The sequence below is a fragment of the Crinia signifera genome, chromosome 19, assembly GCF_055691185.1.
Source record: "Crinia signifera chromosome 19, ASM5569118v1, whole genome shotgun sequence".
Classification (NCBI taxonomy): Eukaryota; Metazoa; Chordata; class Amphibia; order Anura; family Myobatrachidae; genus Crinia; species Crinia signifera.
In genome coordinates this window covers 98,016,418-98,043,129 of record NC_139226.1, presented here as the reverse complement: position 1 = coordinate 98,043,129, position 26,712 = coordinate 98,016,418, and the positions used below count along the sequence as shown (strand labels likewise).

The 26,712-nt window shown below is 43.6% G+C and overlaps 1 protein-coding gene across 3 annotated transcripts in view; it reads right to left on the bottom strand.

The window, feature by feature from the left end:
- NPHP4 (nephrocystin 4) overlaps nucleotides 1–26,712 on the bottom strand; it is a 286,074-nt gene that overhangs the window by 65,833 nt on the left and 193,529 nt on the right. For all 3 annotated transcript variants that reach the window (XM_083162998.1, XM_083162997.1, XM_083162999.1), the window contains one exon: nucleotides 24,918–25,098. In XM_083162998.1, the coding sequence (XP_083019124.1) occupies nucleotides 24,918–25,098 (181 nt within the window). The remainder of the gene's footprint in view (nucleotides 1–24,917; nucleotides 25,099–26,712) is intronic.

The window sequence follows — 26,712 nt, the reverse complement described above, 5'->3', positions numbered from 1 at the left end:
GTCATAGAGTGATAGATAGTGATAGATAGTGAGAGATAGAGAGATAGAGAGAGATAGTGACAGAGAGTGATAGAGAGTGTATATTTTGTGTCTGCTACCCCCCCTTTTTGGGGGTGCAGTTTTTTTTTATACATATAACTGTCAGTGCTGCTGCTGCAGTGTCCTAGAGTGATAGATAGTGAGAGATAGTGAGAGATAGAGAGATAGAGAGAGATAGTGACAGAGAGTGATAGAGAGTGTATATTTTGTGTCTGCTACCCCCCCTTTTGTGCTGATCAGTATATCTGTGCTGATCAGCAACTTTTTGGGGGCGCAGAGGTTTTTTTTTTATATATATACCTGTCAGTTGCTGCCAGTTGCACTGTCAGTTGCACCAAAGGTTGTGCACCTGCTGTCCCTCACTGGTAATCAGTGTCGCATCACTGATCACCTTTTTTTTTTTTTGTGAGTGCTGTGGGGTCTTTTTTTAATTTTTTTTTTTACACACACTGATTTTGTGGGTGTCCTGTGGCCACTGTGCGCCGATCAGTGACGTACATCACTGATCAGCTTTTTCGGCACAGGGTTGATCAATTTTTTTTTTTTTTTTGATCAGATTCCTGTTGCCTTTGAGCGCTGTTCAGTGACAGACGTTACTGACCAACATCTGTGCTCAATTTTTGGCGCAGGACCTTTTTTTTTTTTTTTTAACCCCTTCAATTTTTTATTTTTAACCCCTTCATTTTTTTTTTTTTTATTGGTATAAAGTATTTTTTTTTTTCTGCACCACATACACACTACACACTACATACCCCCCGGATTGAAATAAAGTTTGTACCCCCCCCTACACTATACACGTGTTGAAACATTTCACTACCAGTAACACAAAAATAAAAATGGCATCCCAAATGTCCTCCCAAATGTCCTCCCAAATGTCCTCCCAGTCATCCAGGAGAATGTATTCAGTGGAGGAGGCATATGCCATGCTTGCCTCTGACTCTGACACAGGCAGTGATGCAAGCGGGGAATTTGAAGGATTCGTCTTAAGCTCCTCTTCCTCCTCTGGTGATGAGGGACCCCCTCAAAGACGCCCCCGTAGATCAGCTGAGATTCCCCCCCCAATAATTGATCTAGTATGGACCCCACCACCAGACAATTTTGAGCCCCAGGTTCCTGAGTTTTTGGCCATGCCAGGAATCCAATTTGATTCCACAGGTCTCAGAGAAATTGACTTTTTCAAATTATTTTTCTCTGATGATTTTATAAATTTAATGGTGGACCAAACTAATTTATATGCCCAGCAGTTTATTGCTCAAAACCCCACGTCATCATTTGCTAGGTGGACCCCTGTAGATGCAGTAGAGATGATGACGTTTTGGGGTCTGGTGTTTCATATGGGCATAGTAAAAAAGCCAGAAATTAGGCAATATTGGAGTACAGATGTTCTGTACAGTACTCCATTTTACCGTATGGCCATGCCCCGGACTCGATTTGAGACAATTCTTAAATTTATACATTACACCGATAATGCACAGTGCCCACCCAGAGATGATCCCACCTTTGACCGGCTATTCAAAGTCAGGCCGGTCATTGATCATTTCAGTGCCAAATTTGAAGAGGTGTACATCCCTGAAAAATTTATTTGTATCGACGAGTCCCTTATACATTTTAAAGGAAGGGTTAAATTCCGCCAGTACCTTCCCAGTAAGAGGGCAAGGTATGGCATAAAAATGTATAAACTGTGTGAAAGCACCTCAGGGTACACCCACAGGTTTAGGGTTTATGAAGGGAAGGATTCAAGAATTCAACCGCCAGAATGCCCCCCCTCCCTCGTAGGTGTTAGTGGGAAAATTGTCTGGGATTTAGTGCACCCCTTCCTGGATAAAGGTTATCACCTCTATGTGGATAACTTTTACACTAGCATCCCCCTGTTTAAGGCCCTTGGTTCAAGAGGTACAGCAGCTTGCGGTACTGTGCGCAAGAACCAAAGAGGCCTCCCAAAAACGCACATTGCCCAAGTAATGAGAAGGGGTGAAAGCAGGGGAATATGCAACGAAAATATGTTGTTGGTCAAATATAAGGACAAGAGGGATGTCCTTATACTGACAACAATTCACGGAGACAGTACCACCTCCGTCCCTGTACGAGGTACCAGTACCCACACCTCAAAACCTAATTGTATCCTGGATTACAATAGGTACATGGGCGGAGTGGATCTTTCAGATCAGGTACTGAAGCCGTACAGTGCCCTGCGGAAAACAAAAATCTGGTACAAGAAGGTGGCCGTGTATATCATCCAGATGGCACTGTATAACGCTTACGTGCTATTCCGTTCTACCGGCCAGAGGGGGACATTTATGCACTTTCAAGAGGAAGTCATAAAGGGCCTAATATTTGGGAACCAGCAGGCAGAGGGCCCCAGTACTTCTAGTACTGGCCCCCGTATTGTACCAGGGCAGCATTTTCCTGATGAAATCCCCTCCACTGGAAAAAAGGGCAGGACACAAAAAAGGTGCAAAGTTTGCTATAAAAAGGGAATAAGAAAGCAAACTATTTTCCAGTGTGACACTTGCCCCGACAAACCCGGCCTATGTATAAAGGAGTGTTTTAAAATATACCACACATCTATGGAATATTAGGTTCATAATTTCACCGTGCTTCGGGGGTCTTGCTAATGCCACATAGCACCCACCATTCATTCCACCAGAATCTGAGCCGCAAAATCCAAAAATCACTCCTTCCCTTCTGAGTCCTGCCATGCACCCAACTGGTATTTTTTGGTCACATGTGAGGCATTGCCGTACTCGGGAGAAATTGGGGCACAGATTTTGGGGTGCTTTGTCTCCTTCATTCCTTGTGAAAATGAAAAATTTTGAGCCAGAACTGCATTTTTGTGTAAAAAAAATGTAATTTTTCATGTTCACTGCCCAGTTTTATCAAAATTGGTGAAACCCCTGGGGGTTTGAAATGTACACTATACCCCTAGATGAATTCCCTGAGGGGTGTAGTTTGCAAAATGGGGTCACTTGTGGGGGGGTTCCACTGTATTGGTGCTTTGGGGGTCTTGCTAATGCGACATAGCACCCACCATCATTCCACCAGAATTTGTGCTGCAAAATCCAAATATCACTCCTTCCCTTCTGAGTCCTGCCACTTTTTGGTCACACATGAGGCATTGCCGTACTCGGGAGAAATTGGGGCACAGATTTTGGGGTGCTTTGTCTCCTTCATTCCTTCTGAAAATGAAAAATTTTGAGCCAGAACTGCATTTTTGTGTAAAAAAATGTAATTTTTCATTTTCACTGCCCACTTGTATCAAAATTGGTGAAACCCCTGGGGGTTTGAAATGTACACTATACCCCTAGATGAATTCCCTGAGGGGTGTAGTTTGCAAAATGGGGTGACTTGTGGGGGGGTTCCACTGTATTGGTGCAACATAGCACCCACCATTCATTCCACCAGAATCTGTGCTGCAAAATCCAAAAATCACTCCTTCCCTTCTGAGTCCTGCCATGCACCCAACTGGTATTTTTTGGTCACATGTGAGGCATTGCCGTACTCGGGAGAAATTGGGGCACAGATTTTGGGGTGCTTTTTCTCCTTCATACCTTCTGAAAATGAAAAATTTTGAGCCAGAACTGCATTTTTGTGTAAAAAATGTAATTTTTCATTTTCACTGCCCACTTGTATCAAAATTGGTGAAACCCCTGGGGGTTTTAAATGTACACTATACCCCTAGATGAATTCCCTGAGGGGTGTAGTTTGCAAAATGGGGTCACTTGTGGGGGGGTTCCACTGTATTGGTGCTTGGGGGGTCTTGCTAATGCGACATAGCACCCACCAAAATTCCACCAGAATCTGAGCTGCAAAATCCAAAAATCACTCCTTCCCTTTTGAGTCCTGCCATGCACCCAACTGGTATTTTTTGGTCACATGTGAGGCATTGCCGTACTCGGGAGAAATTGGGGCACAGATTTTGGGGTGCTTTTTCTCCTTCATACCTTCTGAAAATGAAAAATTTTGAGCCAGAACTGCATTTTTGTGTAAAAAATGTAATTTTTCATGTTCACTGCCCACTTGTATCAAAATTGGTGAAACCCCTGGGGGTTTGAAATGTACACTATACCCCTAGATGAATTCCCTGAGGGGTGTAGTTTGCAAAATGGGGTCACTTGTGGGGGGGTTCCACTGTATTGGTGCTTGGGGGGTCTTGCTAATGCGACATAGCACCCACCAAAATTCCACCAGAATCTGTGCTGCAAAATCCAAAAATCACTCCTTCCCTTCTGAGTCCTGCCATGCACCCAAATGGTATTTTTTGGTCACATGTGAGGCATTGCCGTACTCGGGAGAAATTGGGGCACAGATTTTGGGGTGCTTTGTCTCCTTCATACCTTCTGAAAATGAAAAATTTTGAGCCAGAACTGCATTTTTGTGTAAAAAAATGTAATTTTTCATTTTCACTGCCCACTTGTATCAAAATTGGTGAAACCCCTGGGGGTTTGAAATGTACACTATACCCCTAGATGAATTCCCTGAGGGGTGTACTTTGCAAAATGGGGTTACTTGTGGGGGGGTTCCACTGTATTGGTGCAACATAGCACCCACCATTCATTCCACCAAAATCTGTGCTGCAAAATCCAAAAATCACTCCTTCCGTTCTGAGTCCTGCCATGCACCCAACTGGTATTTTTTGGTCACATGTGAGGCATTTCCGTACTCGGGAGAAATTGGGGCACAGATTTTGGGGTGCTTTTTCTCCTTCATACCTTCTGAAAATGAAAAATTTTGAGCCAGAACTGCATTTTTGTGTAAAAAAATTTAATTTTTCATTTTCACTGCCCACTTGTATCAAAATTGGTGAAACCCCTGGGGGTTTGAAATGTACACTATACCCCTAGATGAATTCCCTGAGGGGTGTAGTTTTCAAAATGGGGTGACTTGTGGGGGGGTTCCACTGTATTGGTGCTTGGGGGGTCTTGCTAATGCGACATAGCACCCACCAAAATTCCACCAGAATCTGAGCTGCAAAATCCAAAAATCACTCCTTCCGTTCTGAGTCCTGCCATGCACCCAACTGGTATTTTTTGGTCACATGTGAGGCATTGCCGTACTCGGGAGAAATTGGGGCACAGATTTTGGGGTGCTTTTTCTCCTTCATACCTTCTGAAAATGAAAAATTTCGAGCCAGAACTGCATTTTTGTGTAAAAAATGTAATTTTTCATTTTCACTGCCCACTTGTATCAAAATTGGTGAAACCCCTGGGGGTTTGAAATGTACACTATACCCCTAGATGAATTCCCTGAGGGGTGTAGTTTTCAAAATGGGGTGACTTGTGGGGGGTTCCACTGTATTGGTGCTTGGGGGGTCTTGCTAATGCGACATAGCACCCACCAAAATTCCACCAGAATCTGAGCCGCAAAATCCAAAAATCACTCCTTCCGTTCTGAGTCCTGCCATGCACCCAACTGGTATTTTTTGGTCACATGTGAGGCATTTCCGTACTCGGGAGAAATTGGGGCACATATTTTGGGGTGCTTTTTCTCCTTCATACCTTCTGAAAATGAAAAATTTTGAGCCAGAACTGCATTTTTGTGTAAAAAAATTTAATTTTTCATTTTCACTGCCCACTTGTATCAAAATTGGTGAAACCCCTGGGGGTTTGAAATGTACACTATACCCCTAGATGAATTCCCTGAGGGGTGTACTTTGCAAAATGGGGTGACTTGTGGGGGGGTTCCACTGTATTGGTGCAACATAGCACCCACCATTCATTCCACCAGAATCTGTGCTGCAAAATCCAAAAATCACTCCTTCCCTTCTGAGTCCTGCCATGCACCCAACTGGTATTTTTTGGTCACATGTGAGGCATTGCCGTACTCGGGAGAAATTGGGGCACAGATTTTGGGGTGCTTTTTCTCCTTCATACCTTCTGAAAATGAAAAATTTTGAGCCAGAACTGCATTTTTGTGTAAAAAAATGTAATTTTTCATTTTCACTGCCCACTTGTATCAAAATTGGTGAAACCCCTGGGGGTTTGAAATGTACACTATACCCCTAGATGAATTCCCTGAGGGGTGTACTTTGCAAAATGGGGTCACTTGTGGGGGGGTTCCACTGTATTGGTGCTTTGGGGGTCTTGCTAATGCGACATAGCACCCACCAAAATTCCACCAGAATCTGAGCTGCAAAATCCAAAAATCACTCCTTCCCTTCTGAGTCCTGCCATGCACCCAACTGGTATTTTTTGGTCACATGTGAGGCATTGCCGTACTCGGGAGAAATTGGGGCACAGATTTTGGGGTGCTTTGTCTCCTTCATACCTTCTGAAAATGACAAATTTGGAGCCAGAACTGTATTTTTGTGTAAAAAAAATAATTTTTCATTTTCACTGCCCAGTTGTACCACAATTGGTGAAACCCCTGGGGGTTTGAAATGTACACTATACCCCTAGATGAATTCCCTGAGGGGTGTAGTTTGCAAAATGGGGTCACTTGTGGGGGGGTTCCTAACTTTTAGCATCTTATGGTGCCTAGAAACCTACATGGTGCCTAAAAAATAATCTCATAAAAAGGAGGCTCCAAAATCAAGTAGGTGCTCCTTCTATTATGAAGCCTGTGGTTTGGTCACCGTGCACACTAGGGCCACATATAGGATATTTATGAAAACAAAAGAATTGGGGGAATCAATTTTCAGTCACATTTCTCTAGTAAAATGTACTGTGTTCCTTAGAAAAATGTATTAAAATTGCAAATCTGCAAAAAAAAAGAAATTTTGAAATTTCACCTACACTTTGTTTTAATTCCTGTGAAACACCTAAAGGGTTAACAAACTTCCAAAATGCTGTTTTGAATACTGTGAGGGGTGCAGTTTTTGAAATGGCATCATTTATGGGGGTGTCTCACATACAAGTCCCTCAAAGTCACATCAGAACTGAACTGGTCCCTAAAAAAATCAGTGTTTGAAATTTTCTTGAAAATTTGAGAATTTGCTATTCATATTGTAAGCCTCCTAGTGTCCCAAAAAATTAAAAGGAAGTTGAAATAATGATGTCAACATAAAGTAGACATATGGTCTATGTTAGTTATTCACTATTTTGAGTGGTAAGATTATTTGTCTCACAAGCAGAAAATTTAACATTTTGCAAATCGCTAAATTTTCCATTTTTTCACGATATTTTGGTATTTTTCACAAAAAAACACAGACTGTATCGACCCAAATTTACCACTAATTTGAAGTACAATGTGTCACGAAAAAACAATCTCAAAATCACTGGGATAAGTAAAAGCAAAAAAAAGTTATCCCCACTTAAGTGAGACATGTCAGATTTGAAAAAAAGGGCTCTGTCAGGAACGCAAAAACTGGCTCTGTCAGGAAGGGGTTAAAGTTCCTTAAATAGTGATGTCATAAATTCTTTCAAATATGGGAGGGTTTTATTGATTCCTTGTCAACTGATATTAAAATACAGATCGATAGATGTTTCAGATCTACACAATGGTATGAAACTAGAATTCTTTTAGGAGACGCTCCTATAGATCTTCCAACAGGTCAACAGTCATCTTGAGACCAGGAAGACCTCTAGACTGCATTCATTCATGTCAATATTGTCTGTGTACAACAGAACGAAAAATCACACTATGGGCGTTATTCAATGTGAATACCGGCGACGTGCAGCGAATCCTGTTTAGGATTCGCTGCACATTCGCCACTGGTCGCCGCGTTGCGGAGCCTCGCCGGCTCCGGTATTCAACGAGTCAGGGGCTCGCTGCCCCTGACCGGTGAATTTGAGCTCCTGCGGCGAACGCCGCAGGTAGCCTGAGGACGTGGCAGGCAGGGAGATGGAAGTCTCCCTGCCTGCCCCAGAACGTATGTGGGGGGGAGGTGGGCTCCCCGGGAGCCAGGCAGCACAGGCTGCCCCCCCGGGGGTGTCAGCAGGGGACCGGGCATATTCACTACACCCGATCATGAATATGTAATGATCGGTTGAAGTGAATATATGAATATCTAATGAGCGGCTCGGCTCCGGCCCCCTGCTGGCTGGTCTGTGTAAAAAAAATATATATATATTTTTTTAAATTAAATATATATTCATGTGCTTACAGCACATGAATAAAAATAGCATGCCCCTCCTCAGAATAAAATTCCTGATTTTTTTACACCAATTGTAAAAAACAAAACACTTTATTTTAAAAGTTCACCTTCCACTTCACCATAAAAAGATAGCGATTGCTACTCGGTGAATCGTGGCGAAAAAAACCTTGAAATGTATTCGCCATCTGGTCATTGAATAGGGTGATTCACCATTTTAGTTAGAAATTCGCCTTACAGCACAAAATCGCCATAAAAACCTGGCAAATCAGCCTCATTGAATACCGCCCTATGCTTCATTGTGACCTACTTACATTATCTTTTTCTGATTGTAACAAATACAAATTTACTTTACTGAATGTTGTAACTTAATGCTCAATCCTGAATAAAAATAATAATAATAAAAAAAATAGTGATGTCATTTCTGGAATCCTTTAAATAACAGCACGAGCGCTGCACAGAAAAACACAACAGGAAATGTTTTACATATTTTTTTATAAATTACAATAAAGGGCTAAATTCTAAAAAGATCTATTAGGGGGAGTTCTGGATATTTATACATAGAGTTGACTATACATTGACTATGGCTTCTAAAAAGGAAAAGAGGCGATGTTGCCCATGGCAACCAATAAGAATCTATCTATCATTTCTTTTTTGCAACCTAGAAAAACAGAATCTGATTGGTTACCAGGGGCTGGCTGGCAACTTTCAGCCTGGGGGGCAACACAAGCAAGTGGCCCACCATCATCGCCATCATTTCACCACCCTATCCTCTCCCTTCTCCCCTCTAGTATGCAGCAAGGATTAAACTATACAAACATACACCAGAAACGGGGACAGTGCGTGCAGAAGGCGCCTTGCAAAAATTTACACTTAAATGCCCATTGCACATAATGCCACACACCGTAATGCCCATTAAACATAATGCCACATACCATAATGCCCATTAAACAAAATGCCACACACCATAATGCCCATCAAACATAATGCCAGACCATAATGCCCATCGGTTCTTTTTTTTACACCTTGCGCTGTCCTGCAAATGTGCGATTTTCACACATGAAAATCGCACATTTTCAGGACTAAAAACAGCGCACCACATCGCCGCAAATCGCCCCTATTCGCACTTTTCAGCCTCCAATGCGCATCACATTAAATTTAGGCTGAAAAATGCGATTTGAAAATAGGCGATTTGCGGCGATATAGTGTGCGAATTAAACATGCGCATTTAGCGCAGAGCATAGAATGTCACCCGAGGCGTCTATTTGCACAAGATGCCTTCTGCTGCATTACCGCATGTCCGCACAGCAGCTGTACCCAAAGATGCAGCTGCTGTATGTTGTGCATGCATTTATGAATCAGACCTATGGTACTGTCCAATTAATGGAATTTAAATAAAAATTGATTCCATTAGAAGTGACAGCCAAATAAATTGTACTTTCTCTTTTCAATCATCACAAACACTAATACAGATAAAGGCCAAAATAGCTCAATAAGTAAAATAAAATAAAAACAGTAAAAGATCTATGAGATACATAAAATCCGAACATACTGCATGTACTGATGAAATGACAAACTAAATTAGCGTGATTTTATGTAGAAAGTGCATAGACAGCACTTGGAAATGACAGGGCATTGTCTGGAATACTTCAATCTTCCTGCAATTAATGGTATAAGAAATGTACATGGAAATGGAATTGCAGCAGGGTCAGATCTTGGCGGTCACCAGGGCAATTAAGACAAGGGTGTTCCCATGTCTTAATGGTGGCGGTGGGTTATATTCAATTATGCATATCTCCCAACATGTCCCATTCCAGTTCCAACTCATGAAACCTGATACTGGTCTCTACATGCACTTCTGCTTGAATTCTGACGGCCTGGTCCTGCTGCTGCATAAGAGGGATAGCTAGTGATGTCAGTGCACTCCAGTTGGGGGGCTGCCTGGCAAAGGGGTGCCGGGCAGGGGCTGGCTGGCAAATTTTGGCCTGGGGGGCAAGTCTAGAGCACTGGCCCATAAGTAGCGCATAAGTAGCCCATAAGTAGCCCATAAGTAGCGCATTGTTAAATGCAGGTTTTTAATTAAAAAAATGTATTAATTAAAAAGAGATTAGGTCTGAAGTTGATTATATTATAAATACTTTATTATAACTTTTTCAAAGAAAAATAATAAAACATAAATATATGATGCAGGGGGACTAGTGACACTACCCCCTGGCCTAGCACATTATTGTCATGTGGCTCCAGGTTAACTGAGGTTAACTGGGGTCTCTGGAAAAGCTTTACTCCTGTGCCGACTACACATCCTCCGGCGCTACAAAAAGATCCCGGCTGACTTGCACCATCTGCGGCTTCTATTTACTCCCCGATCCTCTGGCGAGTCCACTACCTTGTTGGCTATCCGAAGCAGAGACGGACGGCTCGCTCCCTGTCTGCCTACAACATCAAGCAGCATAACATCAAGCGGCGCTGCCGCACAGGTGAGCTTGAGCCGTCCGGCATAATCAATTTTGGCTATTCCAGCTATCCTGCGCAAAAAGGGCATATGCCCACAACAAACATCTTTTCAAGCCATTAATAAAGTGGATATACATATGCCATAATTACAAAAGGGATCACAATAAATTTTTGTGGATACAAATAATAATCATCCACCTGTTAAATGAAATACCGCAGCACGGGACTATAATTCTCCCTATTAAAGGGGAACAATTCCACTCTATTCAACACAGGAGTTTAACTTCCAGTAAAATTTATTATATTATCATTATTGTTGTTTTTATTTTAATTTTTAATGTGTTTATGAAATGTTATAAAATGTTATATGCTCTTTATTTATGAAATTATATTAATGATATAATAATAAAATAAATTGATTAATTATACTCAGCTTGGTGGCGCTCTCTTTTAGAGGAGAATTTGTGTGTGATCCCAATATCACACATCTATCTACTTCTATACTTTTTAACTGAGATTTTGCACAAGTGCAGAAGCTCCGATTGTGGCAGCCAAGGTTTTGTATGTATCAGCCTGGCTTTGTAGGAGAATGGCCACTGAGAGGGGTGCGGGACACGGCACAATGAAAATTTGCCTGGCTTCCCGGCATCCCACTCCGCCCCTGCCACATCCTGTTCACCTGCATAAAAAATAGAAGAGGACACCACATGCTGTTCTCCTGCATAAATAACGATCTGGACACCACAGGCTGCTCTGCAGAATATATAAATAACAGGACACCACAGGCTGCTCTCCTGCATAAATAAATAACAGGACACCACGGGCTGCTCATATATATATATATATATATATATATATATATATATATATATATATATATATATATATAACAGGACACCACAGGCCGCTCCCCTGTATAATATAAAAGTAATGCCATGACACCACTGGCTGCTCCCTCTGTATAATAATAATGCCATGACAGCACAGGCTGCTCCCCCTGTATAATAATTTGTGTAATGCATTAGTATTGTTATATTATACAGGGGGAGCAGCCTGTGGTGTCATGGCATTACTTTTATATTATACAGGGGAGCAGCCTGTGGTGTCATGGCGTTATTATTATACAGAGGGAGCAGCCTGTGGTGTCATGGCATAATGCCATGACACCACAGGCTGCTCCCCCTGTACAATAACAATTATGACACCACAGATTGCTCCCCCTGTATAATATAAAATTAATGCAATGACACCACAGGCTGCTCCCGCTGTAGAATAAAAATGCAATGACACCACAGGCTGCTCCCACTGTATAATAATAATGCAAAGACACCACGGACTGCTCCCGCTGTATAATAATAATGCAAAGACACCACAGGCAGCTCCCGCTGTATAATATAACAATACTAAAGCCATGACACAAATTATTATACAGGGGGAGCAGCCTGTGCTGTCATGGCATTATTATTATACAGAGGGAGCAGCCTGTGGTGTCATGGCATTACTTTTATATTATACAGGGGAGCAGCCTGTGGTGTCATGGCGTTATTATTATACAGAGGGGGCAGCCTGTGGTGTCAGGGCATAATGCCATGACACCACAGGCTGCTCCCCCTGTACAATAACAATTATGACACCACAGATTGCTCCCCCTGTATAATATAAAATTAATGCAATGACACCACAGGCTGCTCCCGCTGTAGAATAAAAATGCAATGACACCACAGGCTGCTCCCGCTGTAGAATAAAAATGCAATGACACCACAGGCTGCTCCCACTGTATAATAATAATGCAAAGACACCACGGACTGCTCCCGCTGTATAATAATAATGCAAAGACACCACAGGCAGCTCCCGCTGTATAATATAACAATACTAAAGCCATGACACAAATTATTATACAGGGGGAGCAGCCTGTGCTGTCATGGCATTATTATTATACAGAGGGAGCAGCCTGTAGTGTCATGGCATTACTTTTATATTATACAGGGGAGCAGCCTGTGGTGTCATGGCGTTATTATTATACAGAGGGGGCAGCCTGTGGTGTCAGGGCATAATGCCCTGACACCACAGGCTGTTCCCCCTGTACAATAACAATTATGACACCACAGATTGCTCCCCCTGTATAATATAAAATTAATGCAATGACACCACAGGCTGCTCCCGCTGTAGAATAAAAATGCAATGACACCACAGGCTGCTCCCACTGTATAATAATAATGCAAAGACACCACGGACTGCTCCCGCTGTATAATAATAATGCAAAGACACCACAGGCAGCTCCCGCTGTATAATATAACAATACTAAAGCCATGACACAAATTATTATACAGGGGGAGCAGCCTGTGCTGTCATGGCATTATTATTATACAGAGGGAGCAGCCTGTGGTGTCATGGCATTACTTTTATATTATACAGGGGAGCAGCCTGTGGTGTCATGGCGTTATTATTATACAGAGGGGGCAGCCTGTGGTGTCAGGGCATAATGCCATGACACCACAGGCTGCTCCCCCTGTACAATAACAATTATGACACCACAGATTGCTCCCCCTGTATAATATAAAATTAATGCAATGACACCACAGGCTGCTCCCGCTGTAGAATAAAAATGCAATGACACCACAGGCTGCTCCCACTGTATAATAATAATGCAATGACACCACAGGCTGCTCCCCCTGTATAATAATTTGTGTCATGGCATTACTATTATTATATTATACAGAGGGAGCAGCCTGTGGTGTCATGGCATTACTTTTATATTATACAGGTGGAGCAGCCTGTGGTGTCATTATTATTATACAGAGGGAGCAGCCTGTGGTGTCATGGCATAATGCCATGACACCACAGGCTGCTCCCCCTGTACAATAATAATGACACCACAGGCTGCTCCACCTGTATAATATAAAAGTAATAGATATTTCGATTAAAGTGTTTAATATTAACTTACTGTGGTGTAATGTCAAATCCCTCCTGTCCTGGCAGGCTCCACTCCAGGAATTTCAACTATCCTCCTGATTCCTGCGGTCTGCGGCCTCCTGCTGCGGCCCCCACGATTCTTCCTGCAGAGTGCAGCCTGCGCCTGCCTGCCTGACTTCCTGTAGTCTCCAGACGCGTGGGTGGGAGGCGTCATCGTCATGACGTCCCCCCCCAGCGCCTGCCACTGCCGCCGGCCAGGGAATAGAGGAGCCGTGGAGCCGAGGCCGGCGGCCATGTTCCTGTGGCCGCGCCGCATACACATCATGTAAAGGACCACAGGAACATGGCCGCCGGCTGAAAAAAAACGGTAAGGCGGACTCGGAACGGCCGCGGCCCGCGCAGACCTGCCAGTGCGGCCTGGGGGGCAAATGGCACCCTGCCCCCCGGCCCAGCCCGCCCCTGGTGCCGGGGTACTTAATCTGGCTATGAATTGTAGGTAGATACTGTATATGAGAAACCCAGCTTTGGCCAGTATTCAATGTTAAATTACGCTATGTGCAGCGAATACTGTTTCGGATTTGCTGCACATTTGCAGGGTTCTGGTGGGCTGGAGCATTCGCTGCCAGCCCTCCCTCTCACCTTATTCAATGCCCGCCCCCTGCTGGTGAATGGAGGTATAAAAAAAAAACTACATTTAAAATTAAATATATATTCATATGCTTTCGGCGAACAGTGAACATTGAATATTTCAAGTGAAAAACATTCACCGCAAGGAGTGAAAACAGCCCGATTCGCCGAAAAAAAAAAAAAATCGGTGAATCGGGAGCATTGAATACTGCCCTTTGTCTCATACCTGCCGGGCTGTCATTTGTACCAGATTAGAAACATAGAAATATAGTGCAGACATCACTCTCATTGTTATGACATCACAGCAGGCAAGTACATGCTTAGGGGGGAAAGTCAGAAGCAGGTTGGTCGTAAGCCTGGAAAGAGGGAAAAGCCATATAAAATGCTGCTAATTTCTCAAAGTGTATCAATGTACCAACTATTGACCCTGCCCCCCCCCAAAAAAAAACAACCAATGTGTAAAACTGAAAGCTCTGCAGAGGGGCGTGTTCTCCCACAATCAAGGCATGTCCAGCTCCACCCACTTAGGGCATTTTAAATAAATGGTAGGGTTAATTTTATTAGACATTCTGTACTGACCATACTTACTGACTCTCCAGGAAGGTGCAGGAGACTTTACATACTGACTCTCCAGGAAAGTGCAGGAGACTTTACATACTGACTCTCCAGGAAAGTGCAGGAGACTTTACATACTGACTCTACAGGAAAGTGCAGGAGACTTTACATACTGACTCTCCAGGAAAGTGCAGGAGACTTTACATACTGACTCTCCAGGAAAGTGCAGGATACTTCTCTTTTTTGGGGTAGTCTCCCGCACATCTGGTAGAGTAAGTAGACCTCCCACACCCCACCCATTTCCTAGTGAAGTTGGCAGGATGGTGAGATAATACCAGGAGTCGTGAGTTCATATGGATAGGTGGGGCAAACATGATGCAATTTGCCGCATTTTAGCTCCTGCTCTGTCAAAAGGATTCTAATGTAAATATCTAGAAAAATAAGGAATATCAATCTAAATATGATATATTATTGAGGTTTTTCTTTGCCACAATCGATAACTTTAATTTAATAGTATAAGACATATGATTCAATACATTGATTTATGGTTCTTTTTCTTCTGTGCTTATTTATGATGTAGTTTTGCTGCCCCGGGACATTGCAAATCTCTGCTAAGCTCCTTGCTTTGGATACAGTAGTAAAATGCTGCATTGTGTCACATCCCAGGGCAGAGAGAATATAAACTAGTACTCTGCTTGATATAAACAATGTTTGGGCTAAACAGCACAGAAGGCCATAGAAAGATAATCAATGCGTTCAGTAAAAGTTCCAATAGGGTATTTATATTAACTACCTGAGGTTGGAAACACCCTTTAAAGTTCCTTAAATAGTGATGTCATAAATTCTTTCAAATATGGGAGGGTTTTATTGATTCCTTGTCAACTGATATTAAAATACAGATCGATAGATGTTTCAGATCTACACAATGGTATGAAACTAGAATTCTTTTAGGAGACGCTCCTATAGATCTTCCAACAGGTCAACAGTCATTCATTCATGTCAATATTGTCTGTGTACAAGGAACAGAACGAAAAATCACACTATGGGCGTTATTCAATGTGAATACCGGCGACGTGCAGCGAATCCTGTTTAGGATTCGCTGCACATTCGCCACTGGTCGCCGCGTTGCGGAGCCTCGCCGGCTCCGGTATTCAACGAGTCAGGGGCTCGCTGCCCCTGACCGGTGAATTTGAGCTCCTGCGGCGAACGCCGCAGGTAGCCTGAGGACGTGGCAGGCAGGGAGATGGAAGTCTCCCTGCCTGCCCCAGAACGTATGTGGGGGGGAGGTGGGCTCCCCGGGAGCCAGGCAGCACAGGCTGCCCCCCCGGGGGTGTCAGCAGGGGACCGGGCATATTCACTACACCCGATCATGAATATGTAATGATCGGTTGAAGTGAATATATGAATATCTAATGAGCGGCTCGGCTCCGGCCCCCTGCTGGCTGGTCTGTGTAAAAAAAAAATATATATATTTTTTTAAATTAAATATATATTCATGTGCTTACAGCACATGAATAAAAATAGCATGCCCCTCCTCAGAATAAAATTCCTGATTTTTTTACACCAATTGTAAAAAACAAAACACTTTATTTTAAAAGTTCACCTTCCACTTCACCATAAAAAGATAGCGATTGCTACTCTGTGAATCGTGGCGAAAAAAACCTTGAAATGTATTCGCCATCTGGTCATTGAATAGGGTGATTCACCGTTTTAGTTAGAAATTCGCCTTACAGCACAAAATCGCCATAAAAACCTGGCAAATCAGCCTCATTGAATACCGCCCTATGCTTCATTGTGACCTACTTACATTATCTTTTTCTGATTGTAACAAATACAAATTTACTTTACTGAATGTTGTAACTTAATGCTCAATCCTGAATAAAAATAATAATAATAAAAAAAATAGTGATGTCATTTCTGGAATCCTTTAAATAACAGCACGAGCGCTGCACAGAAAAACACAACAGGAAATGTTTTACATATTTTTTTATAAATTACAATAAAGGGCTAAATTCTAAAAAGATCTATTAGGGGGAGTTCTGGATATTTATACATAGAGTTGACTATACATTGACTATGGCTTCTAAAAAGGAAAAGAGGCGATGTTGCCCATGGCAACCAATAAGAATCTATCTATCATTTCTTTTTTGCAACCTAGAAAAACAGAATCTGATTGGTTACCAGGGGCTGGCTGGCAACTTTCAGCCTGGGGGGCAACACAAGCAAGTGGCCCACCATCATCGCCATCATTTCACCACCCTATCCTCTCCCTTCTCCCCTCTAGTATGCAGCAAGGATTAAACAATACAAACATACACCAGAAACGGGGACAGTGCGTGCAGAAGGCGCCTTGCAAAAATTTACACTTAAATGCCCATTGCACATAATGCCACACACCGTAATGCCCATTAAACATAATGCCACATACCATAATGCCCATTAAACAAAATGCCACACACCATAATGCCCATCAAACATAATGCCAGACCATAATGCCCATTACACATGCCATACCATAATGCCCATTACACAATGCCAACACCATAATGCCCATTACACATAATGCCACACACCATAATGCCCATTACACATAAAGCCAACACCTTAATTCCCATTAAACATAATGCCACACACCATAATACCATTACACATAAAGCCAACACCTTAATTCCCATTAAACATAATGCCACACAACGTAATGTCATTTAAACATAATGCCACACACCATAATGCCCAATACACAATGCCAACACCATAATGCCCATTAAACATAATGCCAACACAATAATGCCCATTAATAGTAATGCCAACAACGTTGTGCCCAATAAACATAATACCACACACTGTAATGCCCATTACACATAATGCCAACGCCATAATGCCACACACTGTAATGCCAATTAAACATAATGCCACACACTGTAATGCCCATTACACATAACGCCAACAACGTAATGCCCAATAAACATAATGCCACACACCGTAATGCCCATTACACATAAAGCCAACAACGTAATACCCAATAAACATAATATCACACACCGTAATGTCCATTACACATAATGCCAACGCCATAATTCCACACACCGTAATGCTAATTAAACATAATGCCACACACTGTAATGCCCATTACACATAACGCCAACAACATAATGCCCAATAAACATAATACCACACACCGTAATGCCCATTACACATAATGCCAACGCCATAATGCCACACACCGTAATGCCAATTAAACAAAATACCACACACTGTAATGCCCATTACACAGAACGCCAACAATGTAATGCCCAATAAACATAATGCCACACACCGTAATGCCCATTACACATAAAGCCAACTCCGTAATGCCCATTAAACATAATAATGCCTATTACATATTATACCACATAACTGCTGCTTACCTACATGCTCACTGTCAGAGGTATATTGCTGATATTGTTATATCTCTCAGACATAAGAATACCCACATTTATTTCTGCAAAACTAATGCAGCAAATTAAATATTTTAAATTTAATAGACCAAAGACAAATAAAAGCGATACATACATTAAAATATTAAACAATGCAGCCTTTGGTATTTGCAAGAGAACAAAACAAAAAATATTTAGACTGGCCCACTGGTCAACGAAAGCACATGATAGCAGATGAAAAAGGAATTTGCCCTAAATGTAAGTCACCTAATGCACTTCTAAAACACAACTTATGGGATTGTGGCAAAATCAAACGATACTGGTATAAAATAGTAAATTTTATTAACTCCACATTTAAAATTCACATAAAACTTGATCACAAAGCACTAATATGGGCAGACTTTTCAGAATGGTCCCTAAACCAAAACATTAAGAGATTGGAACCAATACTAATAATAATAGTGTCGATAGCGAAAAAAATTATATTAAAGAACTGGACGATTAAAACCACTCCAAGGTCGGAAACTGTAAGAGATATGTTAATGACGACTTTATACCTGGAAAAATACAATGCATTAGCAGATATAGAAGTGTGGGGGAGAAGATTTTATAAGACCTGGGGAACTTACATCAAACCTTAGATAGTCAAATACAACATCAAATTCTAGCTCCATTCAAAGAAACACAATGGTACTGTATATTAGAATATTAGAAAAAAGATCAAACTCTACTGAAATGCAATAAAAATAGACCTTTACAGGTGAAAAATTGTCAAATTATCCTGCTGAAGGAAAGGAGTACACATAACGTCCTACTATAGAACATCAGAATATCGGAAAAATAGACCCAACGATATATGTATTGAAATATATTGAAATGTAGTAATAATAGGCACTCATATGTGAGAAATGACAAATTTCATCTGTCAAAGGAAATATGCCATTACAACCTCCTACCCCTATTTCCCCTTTCTTTCATTTTTCTCTTTTGGTTTATTTATTTATTTAAGTATTTCTCCTATAATATATATATATATATATATATATATATATATATATATATATATATTTTTTTCCTATTGTGTATGTCTTGTATAGTATATTTAGAGTTAGTTTTGTCTGACCCCTGTATAAGAGTACCATGGATTATGGATTATATCCATGTAGATATATTGGTTAGATCCAAGGATAGACAACTGTGAAATTTCTATTAACCCATGTGACTACAAGGGAAAAAAAAGTGGGGAAAACTCACGATGGAAAACCCCACTGTTACCTCTCTTAGCTTTACTTGCAAGGAGTATGTGTACTTTTACATGTTGTGTATATATGTGAAACCTTCCAATAAAAAGTATATTAAAAAACAAAACAAAAAAATGACTGGCCCACTGCAGGGAGAGGACATTAAAGCCGGAAACCACCACCCTGGCCGCAGAGCTAACACTCACCTGTCAGAGGCGTGTGACACATCCTGCTGCTCACACCCGATGCTGACTGCACTGGCAGACACTAGAGGTATTGCTCTAGTGTCTGTCTCCAAGGCGGCGGCCATTTTTGGAGGGGCCGTCACCTTACTTTGCTCTCTGCGCGGCTGGACTCGGAGGTGGCGGCGGCTGCGGCAGCAGGGGTGTGCAAGATGCACACAGCCGGCCGAGCCCCAGCCAGTATATACCGGCCCGGGGGGCATGTGGCACCCTGCCCCCCAGCCCGCCCCTGTTGGTTACTATGGGCAACATCACCTCTTTTAATTTTTAGAAGCTTTAGTAAGCTAATGAGCTAATTTTCTCATTGTAAGTTACCACTAATTACAGTATAAGGCGGGATGTAATGCCAGTCAAGTTTGGCAGCTGTGCGTGATGTGGGAAAATGCAGATTGTTTTTTTTAAGGTGCAATTACAGTAAGTAAGTACAAGACAGGGTTCCCTACTTTGAAAGTTTCCTCTCCATGAGAAGCCCGGAGAGGAGACTGTCAGCAGCACTTTGGGGGCGGGGCCTGATCTAGACGTCCCCGCCCCCAGTACTCCAAATCCCGCAATTCGTAGGTCTTCAAAAAAGCGGCAAATCGAAGGAAATTAATGCTGCGGCGCACCCTATAGTGATGGTGGTGTGTGGTCCCGTGCGTCGCCATTACAGACACGGTCTACCCTGCTTAAGGTGGGATTGATTGTGTGCACATTGTGAGGTATATCAGTACGGTGTGTCATTCCGCAGGTCAAGAGGTCGTTCCACTGATCATATGTGCTGCATGTATAATCCATCGGCTTTGCTTGCAGTTGTAAGTAGATCGTATGTGCCTTTAAAGCAGGGCTGGGCAATTGCGGCCCTCCAGATGTTGATGAACTACACATCCCAGGATGCTTTGCATGAGTTTTGCTATGTGGCCATGCTGAAACTGATGAAAGGCATGCTGGGATGTGTAGTTCTTTAAAGCATATGTGATCGCTCTTCCGACCTGCATACGATCATGCGCACACATACACAACTATATATACAGATGGAGCACCTGTCAGCCAGCCTGCAGGATAGCCAGATGTCCTGAGCCGGTGCAGGCTGGAGGACAAGAGCTCCATCTGACGGGGACACGCGAGAGTCTCACACGCTTCCGCCTTCACATCAGCAAGGTGGTGGGGAGCGGCTTCTCTGCCTGTCTCCGCTTCAGGGAGGCGAGCAGGGAGTGGGGCCTACGGGGAAGTGCGGGGGGCCGGCAGTGGGCGTCTCAGACGGAATGGGGCGCGCGCGTCTCATGTGCACCCCCTCCGTTGGCTGCTGCAAGGCAGCGGTTGGCGATTCTATCACTAGGAGCAGCTACATTGAAGTGAAGTACCACAACTCACCAGTAGAGGCCACTCGACAGATCAAAATACTCCTTTGTAAAGCTCAAAGTGAAAGTAAAAACTGTCACAGCTCAAAGTGAAAGTACACTTCATTTTGATGGGCTTTTTAACTAGTGCACAATGAAAGTCTGGTTATAAGAAAGGTGGGGCTGGCATTTAGGTTATAACTTTATTTATTGACGATAACAGATGTGAACAGTTTCACACGGAAACATTTTGCTTTTAAAGTCTTTCTAAATGTCGCCCACAGGGTTTATTGTCCATCTTCACTTACGGTTCCTTAGAGAACCATTTTCACAAACAGCAACTAGCTGGTAAATCTGCTTTGCTTAAATGTATATTAAATATATTTATGATTTTTTTTTTTACTAGTGAAAACGCCATTTATACCCTGATGGAAAGTCAAACGAGGAGCGATTAATGGAAGCAATGACCCAGATACACAATGTGCAGAGTACATCAGTAGGCAAGCTGCGGTCCTCCAGCTGATCTGGAACTACGTCCTAGCACGCTCTGCCAGACAAATAGAAGGTGGCATGCTGAGACTTGTAGTTGGACACCAGATGGTGCACACAGGCACATTATAAAAAGGAGAACATATTCTGGAGCAAAAAAATAACATTATTACAATCATTGTAAAATGTCTGGAAATAGGGCATAGATGACTACCGAAATCCGTTCTAATCTATGTTCTGGCATTTAAATATAGATAACATTTCACACTTGATTTTATACATTAAAGGGAATAAGTGGATGTTGCCCGGGTAATGGGTTAGCGTCACAAGCACTGGCAGCGGTATGGTTCCCCATGCAAACCATGAACAGAAGCTGAATAAAAAATAAAAAATCTTAATTATTTAAAAACATTAGCTTTTTATTAGCCAAATGTTTTAAATGCTTTAAAATCAATAAAACAAACAAATAAATATATAAAACAATCTGCGTATACAGTATGTGAACTAGCTAAGGGCTATTTCACACACTCCGGTTCCTGCCGGGTGGCAAAAACCCGTACGGCCAGGAAGCTGTGCAGCACACAGCAGTTTAGAATGGAGGAGATGGCCACAGCCCGGCAGCCGTCCCTTCCAGTGGTGGGATCCGGCTGCAACCGGACGGCCGGGCCGTGGCCGCCCCGTGTAAATGGACACAATAGTGTCCATTAACAAGTACTGTGTGCGGCACGGCTTTTGGCCCTGCAGGATTTCGCCGCCCGGCAGGGTTCTGATTCCAAAGTTGGGGGCAACCACGTTGCAGGTAAGCTGAAGCAGGTGTAAAATGACACACATAATGGACAGTCCAATTCACTCAGAATTAATTTCATGACATAATGGGGATTCTCTAATAACCCCCGCCGCACATCGCCGGCACTCGCATTGTTAATAATCGCATATGCGGTACGGACGGTGGGGAATGCTTGGGGCAACAGGGGATGCAAAGGGAAGCCCATAGGTTTCCATGGGGTTACGCCATCTAGAACTGCAGTAACCCCCCGCAGCGATGCCCAGGCGGCGGGGCTTTGCTGCATATGAAAATGCGGTAAAAACCCTGAAAATTGGGTTTTTACAGCATTTATTATTTGGAGCATTCCGTCCACGGTAGCAAGCAGTTTTTTAGGACAGAATCAGAAAATTTAAAATGAATGCAGGAAGCGGCACAGGGATATTTAATAGTCTGGACTCTGAGTCAACAATGTTACAAATGCCACTCTGAGCAGTGGCGTAACTAGAAATTTTGCTCCCGCCAGCCGTGAATGGGGCAGGGTAGCTTGTGTGAGGGAGGGGAGATAATAAACAGGAGCCTGTGTGGGGGAGGCGGGGTTGCGGATGCCACAAATGGGGGGGGGGGTCTTGGATCTGTGATGGGAGAGAAGGCAGGAGAGGGTAGCCTTTGGGTGAAGGGGAGTCACGGATCTTGCAAATGGAGAGGGGGCGTGAATGGGGAGGTTGAATCTGAGAGGGCATTGCTGCTGTGGAAGGGAAAGAAGAGGACACAAGGGGGAGAGGTAATAGGACTGCAGTGAAAGGAAGGAAATAGAGGACTGGCACTAACTGTTTAGAGGAGACGACTCTGCTGGCTTCCCAGGCTCCTCTCTTCAGCGCAGTGGTCAGGGAACTCGGTCCTCATTACCCCACGCAGTGCATGTTTTGCAGGTCTCACAAAATCACAAGTGAAATAATTTACTCCACCTGCGGACCTTATAAAATGTGTCTTTGAGTAATTAATACACCTGTGCACCTGCTGGTTTACCAGCAAAGCATGCACTGTGTGGGGTAATGAGGACCGAGTTCCCTGACCACTGCTCCAGCGTGTGACATCAAGTGCATTACGGAGATTGGAGAACCGGGAGGGCACAGCCAGAGAGACAAGTGCTGCGCAGGTCAGTGGTGCTCCACCCCAACGTGTCCCTGCCCGCCTATACTGTACACAGTAGCCAATAGGCTCTATGTACAGCTTCACAGAGTCAATGATGGACAGGCAATGCCCAGGCCAGCTGCAGCGCAACTTCATGCCTGCACACCATTGTCGCGGCCGGGCATTAGACTGTCACTGTTTTGTACTTCTGTCAGTGTCACTGAAACTGACTGTCAGCTGAGCGGGACCCAGCACAGACCCCACTGGCGCCACACCACCAAGCTGTTGCGGGGTCTGCCACATAGTAGCTACGCCACTGACTCTGAGCATTTTATGGAGGATCTAAAAATAAAGGTGCAGACTGGTTTCACAGCGCATTTTTTCAGGACAGCAAAACACGGTAGCCCACACAATTTGCAGTTATGCAGAAAAAGGCAGCAAGTCTTAGGGGTATCTACTATTGGAGGTGGTGATTTATTGCAGCTAAAAGCTTTGGCCGGGGCTATGCTATAAGCAGTTATTGGGAATTATGCTTCATGTGTAGTTTTACCCTTGATAAGCGATTTCCTGAACCTGCGATAACACCTGGGAACAGGGACTTATACTGGATCCCATGTGTTTTCACCCTGATTATGGGTCTGTTTTTGGTCAATAAAAACGGACACTAATTGACACTGCGCTGATGACCATTCGTCATTAATCACGATATCTGGGTGTTTTTTTCGGTCGAAGCGGCACAGGGGTGAAAAGGATATCCCAGTATTGCTTAACGTATATCAAAATGTTATTACAATTCACAATTACAAACAAAACAAATAGATTCTCTGGCTAAGTAGGAATAAAAAATATCAATATATAATAATAGTAACCATAATGATAATAATAACAACTGTTAGGGGGCATACACATAGCCCTATTTCTAATTGATCTGTCTAGATCGCATAGACATTAAGCACTGATTGCTCAGTGTGTATATGCCATAGCGCTGGGGATGCGCAATCCCGCACATCTACATCGCCGGCTCAGATGTTGACTACATGTCGGCAGTGTTCTAATCAGAGAACCCTGATTCGCCCATACACACATCGCTACGTGTGATCTAGCAAGCTCTGTGTGCTGAGCGATCCGACTAGCCTAGATCGTTCTGCACACAAGTCCAGTGGCGGATTATCCACAGGGCGATAGGGGCCACCCCACTGCTGCGGCATTGGTAGGTGGCAGGTAGCGGGGTCGGTCAGCGCGGGCGGGAAGGGGGTCCCTGTGGCGGATATGAAGTCACCGGCCGGGTCACTGCGGTGGACGGGAAGTCAGCGTCGGAGTCCCTGCGGCGGACGGGAAGTCAGCGTCATAGTCCCTGCGGCAGATGGGAACTAGTAGCACTACTAGTTGCTGACTGCTGACTGCCCATCCACCGCAGGGACCTTGCCGGTGACTTCACATCCGTCGCAGGGACCCCTTTTGTTGTCCAGGGCCCCCAAAGACCTTAATCTGGCCCTGCACAAGGCTCATACACAGCAACCCCATGCATATGAGTCTTAAGAAATAAAAAGTAACAGTAGAAAACGGATTGATTTCTGAAAAACCCCAAATCACCATAAAGATTGCATTCACAATGATCCACATACAGTATATGTATTACTGCAAACACAGAAGTAAATACAGACCATCGGTGATTGTTTTGTTAAAGATGACTCCTTACCAACATTGGCCATACGCAGGTGGAGCCTGCCTTTGATAACGGTGTGAACTCCAATGGGTTTGACCACTCCTTGCTTTGAGACATCTCCGCTCATGACCATCGTCTCTTGCTCGTACTCCGTTGTGATTACTTCCAGTTCATGAGACACCTGCACCGCCGTCCGACCCTGACGTAGTAAGTGCTTTGAAAGAGACAGACACATAAATCAGCATGAGCGATCTATGAGAACAGTCGTTTATATATAAAGTGGTAATGGTTTCTCTGTTCAATTATAATGCATGGACCATTTCCATAATCTTATTCAGCAGTACTAGCGGGCGTGTCAGCTGACATCAGCGCTCATTCACAGTCAGGCCAGAGCTGGGACGTCTGCTTAGGATAGATCTTCTGCACCCACCATAGGGCTGCTGTAAGTCTCCAAACAACCTTCACAAAACATCATTGAAGTAATCATTTTGCTTATGGACTCCGTCAAAGTGTACTGCTGCACTTGCCATGGTTTGGGCACACTATTCTATTCTCCCGCCACGCTCTAGAGCAGGCATGTCCAACCTGCAGCCTTCCAGCTGTTGTGAAACTACACATACCAGAATGCCTTGCCACAGTTTTGATATTAGGGAATTCTAAAACTATGGCAAGGCATGCTGGGATGTGTAGTTTCACAACAGCTGGAGGGCCGCAGGTTGGATATGCCTGCTCTAGTGAATGGCAGGGCACGAAGTACCGCCCGTCGGCATATGCCGGCTAAAAAAAACATGAAAACGTGTTGACATTTTGACTGTCAATGTTGCCATTGTTAACCTAATGCTTGTGTCGACCTTCCAACCCTTTCGACTTAGCCATGTCGACCTATTTCATGTGTCTACCTAAGCCATGTCGACATTCAGCGGTAGACCCAATGCACGACCGTGCCATGTCGACAGTATACCTTCTAATGCATCCCAAAGGATAAATATTTGAGTTTGCACACAGGGAAAGAACTCCTGAGCTGTATCGTATTTGCTGTACAGCGCCCAGATCTTGGTAAGGAGACAACTAAAAACTAAGGTAGACAGCTACTTCCTCTCCTCTCCGCAGAGGTAAGCAGATGGTAATCTGCGGCTAGAGAGTGATTTATGTAACCTGCCACCTCCATACGGAAGTCGCTGCTGTTGGCTGTTATCTAGACGAACACCTTACCGGGTGACATGACTCACTGGTCGTCCATCAGAACATAGGTGAAACGATGCAAACTCTCTATAAACCCTACATACAGTATACCAGGAAAGTGCACATAGGGTATAAGACCAAGTGGAATATGTATCCGGTCATTGGACCTTATTCTGGTTCATTCGCTTGGATGCAAACTCGTACCCTTGCGAGTGAACCAGATCACATCTTGCGAATTGGTGGTACGTCAGCCAACCATTCACAATGCACGTCCGTTCGCAGTGGCTGTGAATGGATGTTTTACATAAACATCCATTCGCAGCCTGCCGGGGAACATGTACATCATTCAATGGTCGCCGACCACTGAATAATGTGGAACTTGCACGCAGAGCTAAGGATGCTCACAGCAACCTTAGCTCTGCGTGCACATTTGGAGGGAAGTGTGCGGGTGATGTCAGCTGCCCGTCCCCCGCGTCATCGGCCCATTACCTTGATAAGGTCCAGCGTTTTCATGGGAACGCCCATAAAACACTGGGCGTTTCCATTTAGTAATGGGCCGATACCTAGAGCCCCCACCCTCCGTTTCCCGCGAACGCACGCACCCAGCGCATGCACAGAAATGCGCATGCTCAAATATCAGCCCCGT